The sequence below is a fragment of the Hylobates moloch genome, unplaced genomic scaffold, assembly GCF_009828535.3.
Source record: "Hylobates moloch isolate HMO894 unplaced genomic scaffold, HMol_V3 SCAFFOLD_2, whole genome shotgun sequence".
Classification (NCBI taxonomy): domain Eukaryota; kingdom Metazoa; phylum Chordata; class Mammalia; order Primates; family Hylobatidae; genus Hylobates; species Hylobates moloch.
This window is the reverse complement of record NW_026652277.1, coordinates 134,677,528-134,696,145: the sequence shown is the minus strand read 5'-3', so window position 1 is coordinate 134,696,145 and position 18,618 is coordinate 134,677,528. Positions and strand designations below refer to the sequence as shown.

The 18,618-nt window shown below is 35.4% G+C and overlaps 1 protein-coding gene across 1 annotated transcript in view; it reads right to left on the bottom strand.

Annotated features, from left to right (window-relative positions):
• RFX6 (regulatory factor X6) overlaps positions 1–18,139 on the bottom strand; it is a 66,596-nt gene extending 48,457 nt beyond the window's left edge. The window contains exons 1-5 of the mRNA XM_032165612.2: positions 17,883–18,139; positions 17,429–17,585; positions 14,732–14,855; positions 12,983–13,044; positions 1,320–1,397 (exon numbers count right to left, since the gene is read on the bottom strand). Of these exons, the coding sequence (XP_032021503.1) occupies positions 1,320–1,397; positions 12,983–13,044; positions 14,732–14,855; positions 17,429–17,585; positions 17,883–18,105 (644 nt within the window). The 5' untranslated portion in view covers positions 18,106–18,139. The remainder of the gene's footprint in view (positions 1–1,319; positions 1,398–12,982; positions 13,045–14,731; positions 14,856–17,428; positions 17,586–17,882) is intronic.
• Between the last annotated feature and the right edge of the window lie 479 nt (positions 18,140–18,618).

Sequence of the window (18,618 nt, the reverse complement as noted above, 5' to 3'; positions counted from 1 at the left end):
TGTAGACAACCTAAAGAAGCAGTAATTTCCTACCATGATTAGGGAAATAAGTTGGAGAAATTTGCTTTTTTTAAAGAACTCAAGCATCTTTCTCAACTTACTAAAACAAAATAAGTTCTTTAGGAAAAAAGTAAATGAATAATATTTTTAAAAGTCAGGTGAGATTTGAGACAAGTAAAGGACACTCGCTATTAAACATTTGTGTGTTCCAGCCTGTATTTACATTTTATAGTGGGGTGGTGGCTAGTAAGCAGCCTTATGTTCCTAGTAATATCTAAATTTATCTTAGTATGACTCAGTGACTAAACTTTTTTTTTCACAAGACACTTTACTTTTAAAAATAATTTCTTCTTTTAAGAGCTAAGAGCAGTTCTTGGTAAATTGTACCATAAAGCAATCTCAGATACAGATCTAATTATTCAGAGTTTCAGTTTAAAAAATGAATGATGCACTTTGGGAGGCCGAGGCGGGCGGATCACGAGGTCAGGAGATCGAGACCACGGTGAAACCCCGTCTCTACTAAAAATACAAAAAATTAGCCGGGCATGGTGGCGGGCGCCTGTAGTCCCAGCTACTCGGAGAGGCTGAGGCAGGAGAATGGCGTGAACCCGGGAGGCGGAGCTTGCAGTGAGCCGAGATTGCGCCACTGCACTCCAGCCTGGGCGACGGAGTCTCGCTCTGTCGCCCAGGAAAAAAAAAAAAAAAAAAAAAAAGAATGATGTGTTATCACTGGTTTCATTAGATTTAACCTCACTTACTAATAACCCCATGATAGTTAACAGTGGCTTAGAGCAACGTGCTGTTTATTTTCATTCATGTTTTACCTTTCATAGAAACCCAAACAGGTCAATAATTTCATCTTCATAAGGTAAGATGATGGTCAAAGTATATGTGATTGGAGATTATTACAATAAAATTTCTATCTTGGTAAGGTACTAGTCAAGCACATAGATCTTTAAAACAGGTTGTCTCAGAAAAAAGTTACATTTACATTTACTGCCTTTATTTTATTGAATCCAACCTGAAAATAGACTTTGCTTTATTAGTAAATACTAATTTAAAAGCAATTCTGCTTCCTTGATTTCTCCTCTTCATCTCTCTGGAACACTAGTTCACAATTAATTTCTCACAAATTATGGCAAGTTATATAATTTTCCCAGTAATCTAGATTATATAATCATCCATACAAAGCGGACATTAAGGTCTGATGCTTAAATGGAAACATCTTGATAAGCAAAATTAAGAAATCATTTTATTCAATAGGTATCATGCATATTTAAAGAAACAGAGAATTTGTCTTGAAGATGGTGTAACTCTACCTTGTCAAGCCCTTTCCAGAATAAACGGAGTGGTAATATGCACTGCTCTCTTTGATGCCAATCCCATAGTAATGATACCTAGAGCAAAGACAGGAACCAGCTCTGTGTTAATGAAGGAAATTTTTGAAGGGGAAAAAGAGACTAAGGTATAACTGAAGTACCCATGAATAAGAACTGCAAACCCTGATGACCTTTCTTTTCTGACATTTTTCAGGTAGGTCGCATCTTAATGTGCTACATCCCTCTTTGATAGTCACTACTCCTACTTATTGTTATTTCTGACTCTAGGCTTGAAAAAGATAGGAGAATTACCTACTGACAATCCTCTTACGTCCCCTAAAACATTAGATTCCAAATCCCAAGAATGTATAAATGTAGGCATTGGCTCTAAGTATATGTACTGTATGTATTTACGAATTGAATGATTCAACATGAATTTAGTCAATTGGACAAGAAAATGCTATGGTTTTCTTTACCACATGTGTAGGGAAGACCAATCTCATGCATGGGAATATGTATGAAGCATGTGACCCTTTACACATTATTTTCCTCATGAGGAATCAAAAGTCCAATCCACTATTATTTTCACTTCAAAATTTCATGCAACAATGGGGAGAAGGCTATGTTGCAAATCAATGAAAATGACGTGGAAAGTAACAGTGCCATAGATAATCTGTTTTAAATATGCCAATGGATCATGAGACACAATACAAGTATAGCAACTCACTGATTCTTAAATTATAGCTCATTCTCCTAAGCCACAAACTCTTGACATATTACACACCCATATACAAACACTACAAATATTATATACATGCTAGTGGAATAGTAGGCATTTAGTGAGGATAGCCAGAGTCCTCTAGCATCTACTTTCTGTGGTCAGTCCCCACTCTCCACTATCCATCCCCCATGAATCACCACTACCTACTGTTTACCAACTCCTTCAATTTGCATTCATCTAAGATCAGGAAAGGAACGAAAAAAAGAGAATGAGGGGATTTCCAGTGGACTTCAGCCTAATTATATTTTAAAATGTTGTTTCTGAGCATCACCATCTGAGTTTAAAGTGGATCCTTTAAACTGAGGAGCCACCATCTGAATCCTCAGTTCATACATCTGGTTGAATGGATGAATCTTCAGTTCATCCATCAAGGGCCCTATCTCTGGCCTCAGCAATAAAGAACTACTTGGCCAAGAAGTTCCACTCCTAAGCATTTTCAGGATCCAGGACAGGAGTACAAATGGAAGCCTACATACCATTGAATAGCTATTTGAAAACTATAAATCGAGCTAATGAACAGCTAACAAAAATATTCTTGTCCTCTTACATTGACAAGTTACCTCCATAATGATCTAGTAGGTAAATATGAATTTAGCATTCTTAGACTCCTGGAGTTCCATATGGGAACATAGTGGTGGGGAAAGACCCACTTTCACCCCATTTTTCAGCTCTGGCTCCTTGGTTCACTGTGAGGGAACTGTACTGCACATCCAAGATCCAGCTGCATCTGCATCACCTAATAACAGCTACCCCCTGGCCACACCTCAGTCTAGGGTTATGAACACTAGTGAAGCAATGTGGCCTTTTGAGGATGGACTTGGGACATGCCCAATACAGGCCCAAGAAATGGGCCTGGGGGAGTTTGAACAGAGAATTCCAGGGCTCCAGGGACCCAGAAGTGGGATGTGGTTTTTGGAGGGACACATTCACTTAGGCTATGGACTCCCTGCCTCATGGGAGGACAGCAGCTGGAGGACAGCCAGAATGAGCCCCCCAAAGTGGAAGGCCCAGAAATGGCTTCTCTCTTCTCAGGTGCTAAGGGCAGGACTGTGGCAGCAAACTTGCCTCTATTGATTCAAGGTCATTCGAGATGAAGGAAAAAGGATTTTTAAACATCAAAACAACAACAGCAGCAACAAATATTATAACTAATGTTTTCAGAAAGAGTTGTTATATTTGGAAAACAATAATATATGGTGGTCAAGGTAAATGAAGATATTTTATGATTCTGAAAGACTGGGAAGATGTTTTCAAGTCCTCAATTTTGGTAAACATATAATTATAGTCTGTTAACCTGAAAAAAGGACCATCATAACTGCTCATTTCTACAGTACAGAAAAAGAAATCTTATGGTAGATTAATAAAAGAACCTCTAAGGTATAATGGAACAAAGGGAGAAATGAAGGAAACGGAAAACTTAATGGAAACTTCAAAATACTAAACTGAGTATGTCTCTAATTAGAAACGAAAAGAAAGAAGCTTACCTAAGTCATAAAGACTTTACCAAAGGAGCTATATTAATAAATATAGGTAAGGGAAATATTTAAAACTGTGAAAAAATTAGCAGATTTAGATGATAGTCACACATATTAGTAGAATTAGTTAATAAGCCAGAGTCTGAAATAATTACTAATATTTCATTTGTTAGATTTTAGAACTAAGATACCAAAAGAAACGTTTATATATTAGAAGAAATAAATCAAGTAATGTTTGAAAACAGAGATCCATTAGAATGGAAAGATGTCGTAATTTCATGTTCTTTTTGCAAAGCTTGCTGTTTGTTCCATAAGCTTTATAGTTTAAATACTACATTTTAGCCACTTGCTAAAGCAATACATGTTAAACATTGGCTTAAAAATTGATAAACTTCTTTTATTATAACTTCAATTTTCTTGTTTCTCAACTCTAATCCTCTTTTCAGTGTGGTAAAATGGTTTGCCATGCAGATTGAGAACAAACTACACTGTCTTCACAGGTGGTATACAAAAATCACAAAACAAGTCAAAGGGATGATCATTAGTTCAATAAATATTACAGCAGATACTGTGCCCTGACCACTGTGCTAGTTGTCAGTACAGTGATGAACAAAACAGACATTGAAAATCTGATCAGGAATATTCATGTTTCCAAATTCCTCCATAGTCTATGGCCTCCTGATGCCTGCTGTCATGGAAAAGTGACTACACTGACCAGCACTGAGGCACATTTTACTTGCAGTTTTTAAAACCACTTGATATTCACATTTTAAAAATATTGCTACATTTTAAGACTAAATAAATTCTAACTAATGCAGATGTGTAACTTTTTCCTTACGACTTTTAAGGATAGAATGTTTTATTATGCAATTTATTTGTTTCTTATTGTTATAAATGATTATATTATTTAGCGCCCTTATTCCCGTCCCCAGTCATTAGGAGAGAATATCTTTACAAATAGAAATATTTAATGCCTCTACCTACATCCAAAATATTTATACTCCAAAAGTAACTATTTTATATATATTCAAAAAAGTGCTTTTTAATTAATGTATGTATTTTATGTATAAGTCAAATGTAAATAATACTATAAACCCATACACAAACTGACACTTGAAGAAAATGACTTGGTCAGCTACATTCAGCTCTACAAGAGAGAAACGGCATGTCCTTTTCTTATTAGCAATGCCTTAGATTTTAGATATGTTGATGTAGCTGAGAATATTCTATCAATACAATCTTATATACATGCCAGGAGATAGAGAACCAGTGAAAGAGTACACTCTTTTTTTCCTACATGTATTCAGTGCTTACTGTGTGCTATGTGCTGAGGACTGAAAGAGAGGTAGAGGAGAGTCTCTGGAGGAGTTGACAGTCTTGTGAGGGAAGAAATAATGCAAAGAGAGAATTGTAATACCAAATTAGTATTTGCTACCATTGAAGCAGGTGATAGTGAGTCATGATAGAAATAGTTACCATTTTTTAGCATCTATTACATGCAAAGAATTGTATGTGTACATGATCTCAAATTTTCACAGCAGCCGGCAAGTAGAGCATTATTCCCATTCCAAAACAGACATTCAAAAATTATGTGATTTGTTTAAAAATGTTATGGGTTTGAAGGCAAAATTTAAACCCATGATTCCACAAACCATATTGCCTCCACACTCAAGATGCAAAAGATACCTCTCTTTTGTATCGCAATTTTATTTACAATTAGAAAGTTCTGGTGAAATACAGTTCAAATATGTCTGCATTCACGCACACACACTCTTTATTCTTGTTTGGCAGGAGTAATGTACGCACAGATAACTAACATGAATTATTAAGACCCACACCACTGATCTGGATGTTTCATATTTGACATTCCATATATAAACTCCCAGAATGTAAGCTCCCTGTAATAGGAAATTAATAAACATTTATTAGATAAATGAATGAATAACTCGAAAAATTAAAAATAACAATGTGTCACAAAACCATAAAAAATTTGCCAATTAAGAGATTTCATATAATATCATATACTTAAACATATCACCACAATTTAAAATTTGGTAGAAATTAAAGAATCTCTTATCTAACATGAAGTAAGGAAGTCTACTAACTCCTTTAACCCTGTCACAAGTACTGTAGAAACTTGACTATTACTATCAGGATGACTTGCTCTTCATAAATAGCTTGCTATAGCCATGGTGGTGCCTTTGGTTTTTTGAACTCTCCATTGGGAATGCCCTTCTTCCATCAGGTCCTCGGTTTCTTAATCATACTTTAAGGCATATTTTAACACATGAAGCTTTGCCTGATATCTCAGGCAAAACTCCTGAACCCCCCTGAACTCCCTTGGTCATTCATCCTATACAGCTTTGTCCTTGTATCAACGGCATTTGTATACATGGCTTACCTCCCATACTAAACCCTAAGATTTAGAGGATGACAATTTTATCTTTCCCTTCACTGTATTCCTCATTAAAAATTACTAGGAAGAAAAATCCTCATACATTTACTGGTTAAATCAATGTGTTCTTCTAGGAATTTAGAAAACAATAAAACAAATTTTCTTAAAGCTGATAGTTTTCAATAACCACCTTCTGACACTGCATTTCCAGGTCATCAGTAAAACACTGAGATTGAATAAAAGTTGCATACGTAAACAATACATATAAAGGGCATGAAATTGGTGTACTTTGGTGGAAAGACTGTTGCTAGCAATACAAACCTCAGTATTTTGCAATGACCATTGTAATGCTTTAGCACATTTCATACCCAGTTTCTTCTGGAGCCAACAAAATAACCTTTCCCCTTTAATCTTCCTTTTAGTCTAACTAGGTACATGTTGTCATCTGAGTGATTTAGTGTCTCTGAGAACAGAGAAGAGATAATAAATGAGCAGCTTTCTGTCTTCCTAGTCACTAAAGATAAACCTCATAAAACTGGGGAGAGTTCATGCAAAGTGTACATAAATTTTTCATCTCACTTGCAATATTTTATAGCATTATTTTGTGGTTAATAGATGACCCTAAAATAAATCTTGCTAGGGGGTATTTACCATGCATACTGTAATATAACAAGAAGATATGCTGGTGTATGTTAAATAAAAAGTGAGGTTTGTCTCACTGTGGAAGAAATAGTTGTTTAAATTTATATAACACTACCGGATGCTTATCCTGTAGGTTACTCTGAATAAAGATTCCCAAACATTTCACAGTTCCTTCTCCCTATATGATTATTATCCATTTCTATTAAAGAAGATATATGATAAATACTCAAAAATCCTGGGGATTATTAGCTAATTTCTCCAAGAAAATGTGTCATGAAAGCAGCTTCTATGATTATCTAAGAAAATTGTGTTCATTTATTAGCAACTTTCCTCAATCTTATGTCAAATGACAGATCTGATTTAAAATTTATGAAAAAAGAAGAATAATTAATGCTTGTGGCCACATTTTAATGTGAACATGTTACAAAATATAACAAACTTCTAATATGACAAATGAAATTATTGCTGTTATTTTTTACTACTAAAATATTTACTTTGTGCCTAATACTTTTCTTCATTTGCTGAGCAATTTGTACTTGCATCTATATTTCTTCTTTTCCATTTCAGTCTTTATATAGAATTCCTGAAACATATGTTCCCACTGAGCTAGTAGCCCTAATGTTAGTTTACACTACACAAATGATAACTGATAAGGAAATGATGGGATTAAGCTGTTCAGGGACTTGCAATAACTTGCTACGATAAGAGCAGCTGCCATATCAGTTTTATTAACCCACTAAATCACTACTAATAAATAAGATAATAGCTTTTGTCCATCATGTCTGAAAACCAAGATTTGGCTGATCAAAGTCTACAAAAAATTAAAATGTAACTTAAAATCAAACAGTCTACCATGTGCGTAAAATCTATTTGTGGGCTCAATTATGTTCTCCCTTACTTAGCCAAGCCATTCTGAGCAAGGGTAGGATACAAGGTTTTTGCTTATCATTGTATCCGAGGGCCTAGTTAGCAATGGGACCCTCAGTAAAATGCTTATTAAATAATTAAGATGAATAGCGAAAGTTCTTTGCCAGCAGGTACCCTATTTTACAATTCTTTGCACCTGAAAAACTCTTTAGCATCACGCTTTGTACATCAATGTCAGTAGGAATGGACTGATTATTCTCAATACATTCATAACCATAAAATATGCAAGAATTATTCTTCATTATTATACTTATAGAACTTTGTTTCATTTTTTATTTATTCAAAACCTGAATTTAAAAATATTACAGATAATAAAACCAGGTGTATACTTTTGGAACTGGTAGTAAAACTAAAGGGAAGAAAAGAAGAAACATGAAAGTAAAGTCAATTTTTATCTTCGTATTGGGAATGTACAGCATCTGCCGTAGGGGTTGCTGGTTTTCTTGGCTGGCAGGGGATGGTAAGCGTGAAGGAACTAGATAGAGAGCTGAGCTGCTAATGTGCCTGCAAATTGACTGGCTTTGTCCCCAAAGCACACTTGTTAGGTGCCCTAGAGTGACACTTCCTGACCCCTCATGTTCATCTTTAGAGATTTTTTTTTCCATAACCATCAGCAGCAGTGGCCTCTCATGTGGAACACTGAACTTGCCACTGAAAACAAATTATTCCATTTTTAATTGTTCCTAATTTTGACAGTGGATATCTGGCCCTACATAGTGATCCTGTCTGTTTAGATTTTTTGTTTTGTTTTGTTATGTTTTGAGATGGAGTCTCGCTCGGTCACCAGGCTGGAGTGCAGTGGTGCGATCTCAGCTCACTGCAACCTCCGCTTCTCGGGTTCAATTGATTCTCCTGCCTCAGCTTCCTGAGTAGCTGGGACTACAGGTGCGTACCACCACACCCAGCTAATTTTTGTATTTTTAGTAAAGACAGAGTTTCACCATATTGGCCAGGATGGTCTCAGTCTCTTGACCTCATGATCCTCCTGCCTCAGCCTCCCAACGTGCTGGGATTACAGGTGTGAGCCACCACATCCAGCCTATTTTTTTTTGTTTTAATATATCGGTTTTAAATATTTTATCTCTTCCATTTAATTGAATAAATTTTGGGCTCATTTTATACAGTCAAACTTTTTCATCTTTCACTTTTCAGTGTGGGAAAGAAGTAGCACATGCACAAATGTGAGAGTTGTGAAGACATTACTGTAATTAATAGCCAGTTATTTCAAAACTTAGGAAAATAGACTTGAAAACAGACACCACATTCATTCATGATTTTTAGGCCCTACTAATCATCTCTTTGTCACATAGATTAGTGTTTTCCAAGCTTTGGGTTTTATATAGGGACCAGTAAAATTTGGAAAGTGACATTGTTTCATGAACCTCAAAGACATCTAAGAACAATTTTTAAAAAGGGGGTGCTATCTCATGCCCAGAGTACAGGAGAACCTTTTGAGTCAATCATACTCTAAAATAAATTGTCTGATAGTTCCCAATGAGATGACTGGACATACTCTAGCTATCCTATAATAATTTGGCACAAACTGAGAACTCATTTTTTAAGTAATCATCATCAGAACAGTTTCAAAATGTTTGTATATATTAGTATGCAATCCAAGGAAGTTAAAATAAGTATCACATTTATTTATATTTTTTAAATAATTCAATAAATATTTAGTAATACTATGCTAAAAGTACTGTATTAAACACTACAATAACAATAAAATACGTTTTGCAAAATTACTAGTAAAATTGGGAGAAATTATGATTCCCTGATTTTCTAAGGTATACTTACTTTAAATTTGTCTTTCATTCAGTTGTTCGTATTTCCATAGACATAAAAATATTTTTATAAAATGTAAGTTTATGAAATAATAAACAGCCATTAGAAATGTTTGCAAAGATAATATATAACAGAGACATGTTTAGGACTAAAAGGCAGAAAATAAAATTGTGTTTGTGCTACAAATTTGCTGTTACATAAAACACAAATACCTCTAAATTAAATGCCTTACTATTGTGGCATGGCAAAGTGTTGTTTGTTCTCTAAAGAAAGAATCTACTATGTTAATAAAGTTTAAGAACTGTTAGATCTGTTAAAAAAAACTTAATAAAACTTATATGTCAAAAATCAAACATTCAATTAAACAATTATTTGTTGATACAATTGATATTGGAAAAAAAGTAGTAGGCTTCCCTACTTTTACTAGTAGATAAAACATAAACTTTAAAGTCAGATATTCAAATGCCAACATTGTTATTGTGTATTATCTGTGTGGCCTTGGGAAAGCCAATAACCTTTGAAATGCAATTTCCTCATTTGTAATACAGTAATTCCTATCTTCTATCATTATTGCAAGGATTAGAGATGAGTGCATGTATCTGTGTGTGTGTGTGTGTGTAGTACTCAATAAATAACTTTTAATTATATTGCAGATATTTTATATTGAGTCATTAATTTTTTATTATTAAGGATAGTGGGGTTGAAAGCATATTCACTACTATATTCATTCCTATACTTTATCTCATTTAACTCTCACAACAATCCTATAAGATATTGTATACCAACTTTACTGGTGAAAAGCTGAATAACCCTACAATAAATCACCAGCTGGAAAGCTGGTGCCACACAGCTATACATGGAAATATCAAATTCATGTTTAAAGTTGTCCAACTTTAAAGCCTATGTCCCTAACCATTAGGTTATACTGCCTTTTGATATTCTATCTTCCAAGATAAAAGCTAAGGATATTTCTTGGAAATAAAGGCAGAAACATACCTAGCTAAGAATAATTATATCAAAAAAATTACTATTTATAAGATACACAAACTACATTTTGCTATATTTTTACCATATGTAGTTTAAATATGGAAAATTAATTTTATCTATGACATAAAGATACAAAAAAAGTCATGTCACAAAAATCAAATGGCATATCAGCACAGCAGAAAAAAAAAAATTCAAACTGTTAATGCCTTGCTGTTGGGCACATCTATGGCTCTTGGATTCAAATAAATTGCCCAAAGTCACCCCATGTTGTTACATCAACCTAAGTACTAGAGTCCCACTATGACACAATGGACAGGGTTAATGATTCATCCCTAATCCTAAAGGCTCCTTCTAAGATTAATTGATTTTCCCTACAGCCTGCCAGCCCACCCTCTTGTAGATCCTGTCAAGAGGGTTTCTCTTCATTGCTCTGTCTCTTTTCCCTCTATCTATTTACTTTAAACACTATCTGATCTTTCCTCCACCTACACAATTCAGTAGGAATCAAATTCAGTAGAAATCAGTCAGTTAAACTGATCAAACTTTGAAATAAAGTTGACTTGGTTAGAAGGAAGGGACCCATTTTGCCTTTTTGAATCTGGCACTTTATTTATTCTTTCCAGGCCACAATAATGTTAACATTAATTGCAATCAATTAAATAAGTATTGATTGATAATCTATTATGTATTCACCAACAGAAAGAATATAAAAGTGAATGAGACAAAGTTTCTGTCCTCAAAATATGTATTATCTTTTTAGAGGAGGAGATAAGTTAATTTTACATTAAGATAGGTACCAACAAACTGCCACAGGGTGCAGAGAAGGAGCCTACAATAAATAAATGGACTAAAAAAAGATCTAAAGGAAGAAGTTCAAGTGACATTCTTTCAAATGGGTAAGATTTCAACACACATATATGGGAAAGGCATTCTCCAGGGGAAGACAGCATAAACTTAAACAAAAGACTGGCAGTTGGAGTGAATCAAAGGTTACTGGGATGATTATTTGGTGAGCACATGGTCTACATGCTAGAAAGTAAGAAATAGGTGATATAGTAAAATGAACTTGGACTAAATCATGATGGACCTTGAATGTCAAGTTGAGGAAAGTTTGTTGTTAATAGCAGAAATTATGAGCCAGTGGAGGTTTTGAACGTGGAAGAGATATGATTGAATCTCAACTTTAAAACGTCAGTTTGGAAAAATTGCATGAATGGACAAGAAAGACAGAGTCAAGGCCAGGCTATGAAAGTAGCAATGAGGAGAGTCATATTCAAAAGAATTCAAAAAGTAGGATCTATGTTTTTGCAAGTGTCTAAAGCTGAGCTATCCAATAAAGCAATAAAGCCACTGGCCATATGTGGGGGTAAGCACAGGAAATGTGGCTAGTCTAAACTGAGATGTGACGTAAGTGTAAAATACACACTAGATTTCAAAAACGTAGTATGAAAAGAAGAATGTAAAATATCCAATTAATAATTTTTATATTGATTCCATAGTGAGATAATAATGTTTTGGATAAATTAGATTACATAAAACATTAAAATTAATTTTACTTGTTCCTTTTTACTTTTAAAATGTGCCTTCCAGAAATTTTTGAATCAAATATGAGGCCACGTTATACTTTCATTGATCAGTGCTGGATGTGATGTCAGGGCAGAAGGAGGCAGTGGACAAGCCAGAAAAGCAGTGGTAGAAGAGGGAAGAGGGCCTAGATAGTACTATGACAGAGAAGCTATAGAGGTAGTTTTCTGTATTTATTTATTCTAAGAGGGCATTATCAGTTGGTTCAAATGCTAAGCAGGAGCCAAGGAAGATGAGTAACAGTAAAAACCAGCCATTGGATTTTTGCCCAGGTAGAGAAATGGACTAGGTCAGAGGGATGTGATCAGTGGTAAGGGAAGCAACAACTCAAAGGGGGAAAAACTAGAGCAATCATGAAGGTTGGAACTTTTTTCTTTCTCAGCATAAAGGAGATCTGGACATGCTTATAGGCAGAAGGAAAGGAGAAACTGAAAACACAGCACACATAGGAAATAGCTGTTGAATGAGAAACTGTACCTGGGAGTTCTCCAGAGACTGCCACAACAGAGAGGAAAATTTAAAGATACAAAGAGGAGGAATGTGTGACAGCTTATTTTATGTTTATATTTACCTTAAGAGATGACCAAACAGGTCATCTGTGCATGTCATTTGTCTTAAAGAGAAAATAAGGAGATATCAAGAAATTATTGTCTCAGAAAGAAAACTAGAGGAAGAACCTGAAGCATGCTAAGGCACTTCCTTCCTACTCAAAGCTCTTTACCCCCTAGTTTGGGCCTTGCTCTTTGGGAGCGCTGTGGAATCTGCTTGGTTCACTCTAGTCAGTCTCATACATTCCTCCTCATAACACTGGTGCCTTCAGTAATGGCTTTAAGATTATGAAAAGGACTCATTTAAATTATTTCAGCAGAAATAATAATATATTATTATTTTCATATGTAAAATTTGTTTTTTAAACATTATTCTAAAATCTACTTTTTTTTTTTTTTTTAGTTCTCACAGTTGATAAAAGTCTGCTTCATCAAGAGAATACCTGGTTCTCTTTGTACTGACAAAGACAATACTTATTTTACATCTGTGTCAATCTTCATGCACAAGAGCAGAATCTGATATATGTTCACTGGTATCTTACTTTGAATGGCCTCTTGTTCCAAGCCGCCTTGTTGTTAGGAGGGGAAACTTCTGGCGAATTGTCTAAAAAGAAAGATGATTACTTTAGGTTTTAGAAAGTATATGGTCCTAACGCAAGCCACTCATAGCCAATTACTTGGGGAAAGTAAATGTTGAACTCTGAATGAACTGTGAGTGAATACTTAGTCTGGAAAAAGTAATAACTTACACATACTGATAAGCAATACATCAGCAGAGGCAGGGAGGTACTTTTTTGATTGAAGTGCTCTACTGACCTTGTCTTGATTTCTAAGGCAGATCATACCAATATCTGCTTTTGCTTGATGGTACTACCAAAGCAATTATTACTTTATTTATGTATGGAGTGAAAAGATTTGGGTCTCTTCATATAATTTCATATAGAGATTTACCCACAATTAAAAATCTATTCCCAACCCCAAAGGACATATAAAACTTTCTCTGCCTTACTGTATCTCCATTGTAATGTTATAAATTTTTTGTTTTGTATGTTCCTTTCTCTAAATTTGCTAAAATTAGGATCTGATTAAACATTTTTTAAAAAGTCTTCTACATAAAACAATTTTAACCTCAATCTTTGAAGATCCATACATGAACTTTAAAGAGCTCCAGGGCAAACTATGTATGTGTTAATTTCTTGGAGGCTGGGTCTATAGTTTTACCAGGTTTTCAAGGTGCTTCATGACTGCCAAACAGTTAAGAATTATTCCCATAAGGTAGACTCACAAAATGGTAATGTTAATATGGATATTACAAGTTGTCTTATCCAAACTCCTCATTTAATAGAATGAGTGAACAGAATTTTAAAGAGATTAAGTGCTTTTCAGAAGGTCTCACAATAAATTAGTCCAGTCTAGGCTAGAACCTAGATTACCTGATTACAATGTATAATATCACACCCTCTCTGTAAATAGATAGGTTTTCGAAATAAATAACTTATTATTTTTTAAATGAGAAGCTAGACTATAGTATTCATTGTTTTCTGGACAACGAGTCCCTCTACAGGTTAGAATCTGAATTTGTATAAGATACAATATTTGAGACCCAAGCTTCCTAAAGTTTGTCTGGGATATCCTAGGTTCTCAAACACAGCATGACATGAATCTTAAAGAACAAGGCTTTCTTAAGAGATTGATATTGATTCTCAAAGTGATGTCTCTCTATATATAAGCATAATAATGTCAGTTATATAGATTCCCATCCTAACCACACAGGTTGGGTAGAAAGAAATATTTTTAAATGAGAAAATTCTAACCCATCCCATCATAAAATCTTGGGATTTGGAATGTAAACATAGAGTGAAATGGAGAATTAGGAGAACTTTTAATACATTTTAAAACCTATTAAAAACTCATTTGGACTAGCTAAATAATAAGGATAACCACTAACCACTAATTGCATTAGCAAGAGACTTGTCACCTCCATTTAATTTTGCTTCTTAACACAGGCCATACTATACACTTTAATGCATCCCTCTTTGGAGGCAAATGCTACTGCTTAAACAAAGCTTGCTTTAAATTCACATTAGATCTTCCAATAGTTAGGGTTCTAATATTCAAAATCAAGTTATAAACATACAGCAATTCCAAACAGAGTCCTTAAGACAATTTATGCCTGCAAAACAAACGTCTCAATATTCTCTAAGAGAACTTGCACAGATGAATTTGTTTTCATGCTATCTGCCTGACACGACTTTAGTTATAAGTCACTATAGCCAATATGTGTCATTTACCTTTCCAAAGGTGGCCGCACAGGCTGGCTCTAATTTCTCTTTCCTACAGAAATCTAAGTAGTGTGCATAAAGAATGCACCGTGGTAAGCAAACTCCTTCACATACGATGTAATTCTCTTCAAGCCTAAGAAAAAGGAACAAAAATTAGGTCAAATATTTTATTTCCTTTTCCTTCAACTTTCTCATTGACTTATTACCCATTTTGAATATGGACTTTATAAATGAGGTAATGAGTAGACATAAGTAGACTTCATTTATTCTGGATATTTTTTAAAAATCAAATTATAAGGATTAATGTTAGAAGTACAAAAACCCCAGTGAAAAATCTGCTAGTACAGTTAAAATATCATGGCTAACATAAAACCATGCCTGGTCCACATCACAAATATTAGGTCTTCTATATAAACCTCATGGTTCATCATGATTTGCTCTGTGACATATAAATATGAATGGTGAAACTGAAGATGATGGGTATTTTAAAAAACATTCTTAGTACTAAAGGGCTGCCAAGCTTCAGGTTGGCAAATGCTTACATTCTCTCACTTTCATTCAAAACCTATTTCTCAGCCCTGAATAATTAGGGAAGGACAATGATGCATTTATTTGCAAAACACATGAGGATAAACTCATTTTACTTAAGTCTGAAATGACACTGATATATTTCTATTCCTACACTTTTTACTACTGTGATCAGTACTATAATTATCTAAAACATCATATATACTTAAAAGATAATGTAACTCTATAGATATCTCCAAACATAACATATATACCTTCAACTTTATATTATAAAAATAACTATATAACCTTTGAAAATTTGGAGTAATTCCATTTAATTTGTAACTAAGCATAACTTATATAAATGTAATAAATACATATTTGTTACAACTTTCTAAACAGCAATGTAGAAATTAAACTTTTAGATTCCACTCCCAGTTTTCCTAACAGTTCAGTAGGTGATTTTGACTAAAATTTACTTATACCAATTTTATGTATAGAAAGGTAATATTTATTATAATGCAGAAATGATGCAATATAGAGTCTGCAGATTAAAATTGGATGAAACCCTTCAAAGATTTGATTTAAAATATCCCTGAACAGGTAAAAGTATTCCCTGAACAGGTAAAATATCAGTCACTCACTTTTTCTAATAAAGAACAAAAAAAGACCAAAAACTAAGATCTAGTGTTTCAAAATATGAAATCAATAAATGTACATAAAATCAGTTGACATACTAGTTGATAGTGAAAACTGGAATTAATCAGCCGGCTTTTTCACTTTGATTTTCAGTTTTAGTTTATCTATTTAAAAATTATATTTTAATTACATGTACACAATGTTCACATTTCATCTTGCCATTTTGATACTGTTGTAGTAGGCATTGTCTTTGTCTTCAAAATATTGAATCATCCTAGACATAAGTGTGATGTTCATTTGGGGTACAACTTTTTTCTTGATCTTAACATATATATTTATGCACACATTTATTCATAAAAGAAACATGTATATTTCCACACATTCAATTTAAATGGAAAAAATGAGAGCAATCATTCAAAACAGCTCAATAATATATCTGAAATCAAAACACTTTTGCCCCAGTTATCCTGCTGCAAATAGTTGTATCCTAAATATCCCAGATATTTAACTCAATTACTTAACTGCTCTAGTATATTCTTAACTAGTAACAACGACATCAACTTCAATAGTTAAACTCCAACTTCAGATGAATATTTGGCTTATATTTCAAATATTTTAAAGGGTTCAAGCATACAATCACAAAAAAACTACTATATGTAAATTGTAATTTAATCTTTAAATAAATAATAAAAATAAAATTTACTAGTTCTTTATCTTGTATTTTTCTAAGGGTCCTTAGGTCATACTTTACATAAAATTAGGTTGTGTAACTAATCAGTAAATATATAGTCCTTTTTATTAGTTTGTTTTTTACTTGGAATTTGTGAGGAAATTCATGCTCCTATTTCTTCCTACTATGTAGGGAAGTTTAATATAATGTTTTTACTTTACAGCCGTCTTTCTTTTAGATAGATATTACGAAATGTTCACTCTATGTGGAAATCCTACTGATAAATTCTTGGTTTTAAAAGATTTTCCACAAAATCCAATTTGTAATATTTTATTATTATAAATCATATATGATAGATGCCATAAAAAATAGTTGAACATCTATTTAAGTTAGTACAGGTATCTTAACCGATTTTTTCTATGTCTTCTACTTCAAACACATTTCATCTTATAGGGTATACACTATTTTTAATTTGCCCTCATGAATAAAGGCAGTGTTAAGATCCTCATTTTAAGTTGTTTTTAAGAATCACATTTTGTAAACTCAAAAACTATCAAACAACAAATACGTAAGGACTGAACTGATTGCATGTTAAGCCAGTAAGTCATAAAAACATTCCTTAATGCTTACATTTGAAGAAAATATGGTTTTAGTCAATAAGGAACAACGTAATGTGGTTTTTATTTGTATTGCAAATCCTTCATCAGTACTTGCATAAGTCTCTATACTAAAAATTCAGTGGAAAAAATTCTGGGTTAAATTCTAATTGGTTTTTTAAACTTTCCCAAAAAGTTTGAGGAAGAAGTAAATTGTGAAAACCAAAGATCCTGAAGACGCTGGCTGTTAAAACGTCAACAGGTGCTTCAGTATACCCTGCGGGCGAGTCTCACCACTGCAGCGTGAGCTGTGTCTGCTTCTTTTTATCCTTCACAATCTGCGTGATGGTTTTCTTCTGAGACAGGTATTGATCCGGTGCTTTGGTTTTGCTGTCATGGTTGTCGGCATCCTCTTCTTCAGAGGAAAAGTTACCATTGTTTAAGTGCATTTCTGATTGCCAGTTGAAGGGATGATAAAGAAAAACAGAATATAAAATCAACTAAGTAGCCTCTAAGTGTACCTTAACTTCAAAGGAGTAGCCTACTGGGGTGGGGGCGGAGGAGAGGAAAGGGGAGCTATGCAAAATGTCAAGTCTCTACTTGACATTTTACTGAGGAAATATAAAGGTTTGGACAGAACATTCTACATTTGCCTTATGTTTGCTTGGGATGCATTATTATTACTGGGTGCCCTTCTTAGGATACGTCCTCGTCCCCTTTCCAGCTCCGGATGCGGCAGAGCACTCACCTGATTTCACTGCCCCCGGCAGCTCCGGGTCTTCGCCTTTCTCCCCGCCGCCCTGCTCGCCCCCGGGCTGCGCTTCGGCCGCCAGGTACACTGTTTCTTCCGGATAGACTAGCAAGCCCTTGCCCAAGAGCTGCACACAGCAGTCTTCCTGGATCCCCGGGGACAGTTGGGGCGCAGGCTGCGCCTGCAGGAAGGTGTCTTCCAGCTCCGGGACCTTGGCCATCCTGCTGGCCGCCGGACACCTCCGCGCGGGCCGCTCGGCCGGTTCCCCAGCGGAGCCCCAGCCCGGGGCGGGGCGGGGCGGGGCGGGGCGGGGCTGGGACCGGGGGCCTCAGGGGCGGGGAAGGAGGCCGCAGGCTCCGGGGTGCCGTGGCTCAACGGAGAAGGGACGCCGCGCTTAGGTACAGCCCAGGCCGTCCGGGGGCCGCGGGGGGCCGCGGTGGGCCGCGGTGGGCCTGCGTTTCTCCACCTGTCTGCGGTCCCGGCAGATGCTCCCGGGGAACTCACTTTCTCACCTGCGCCCGTCACACCCTGGACGCCCACAGCTTCCCCCTCCCTCCCGTTCTCTCAACCTGCGCTGGCCGGAGGACGGTTTTCACACTCAGAGCTTCCAGAAAGATCCCAGGAAGACTCACTGTCTTCTGCAGGGAAAGTGCAGCTGTAACTGGCCCCATCCCTACTTTCAAGGTACACTATTGGGGCACCTGGGCGCGCGGCGTGGACGCCGCACGCCTGG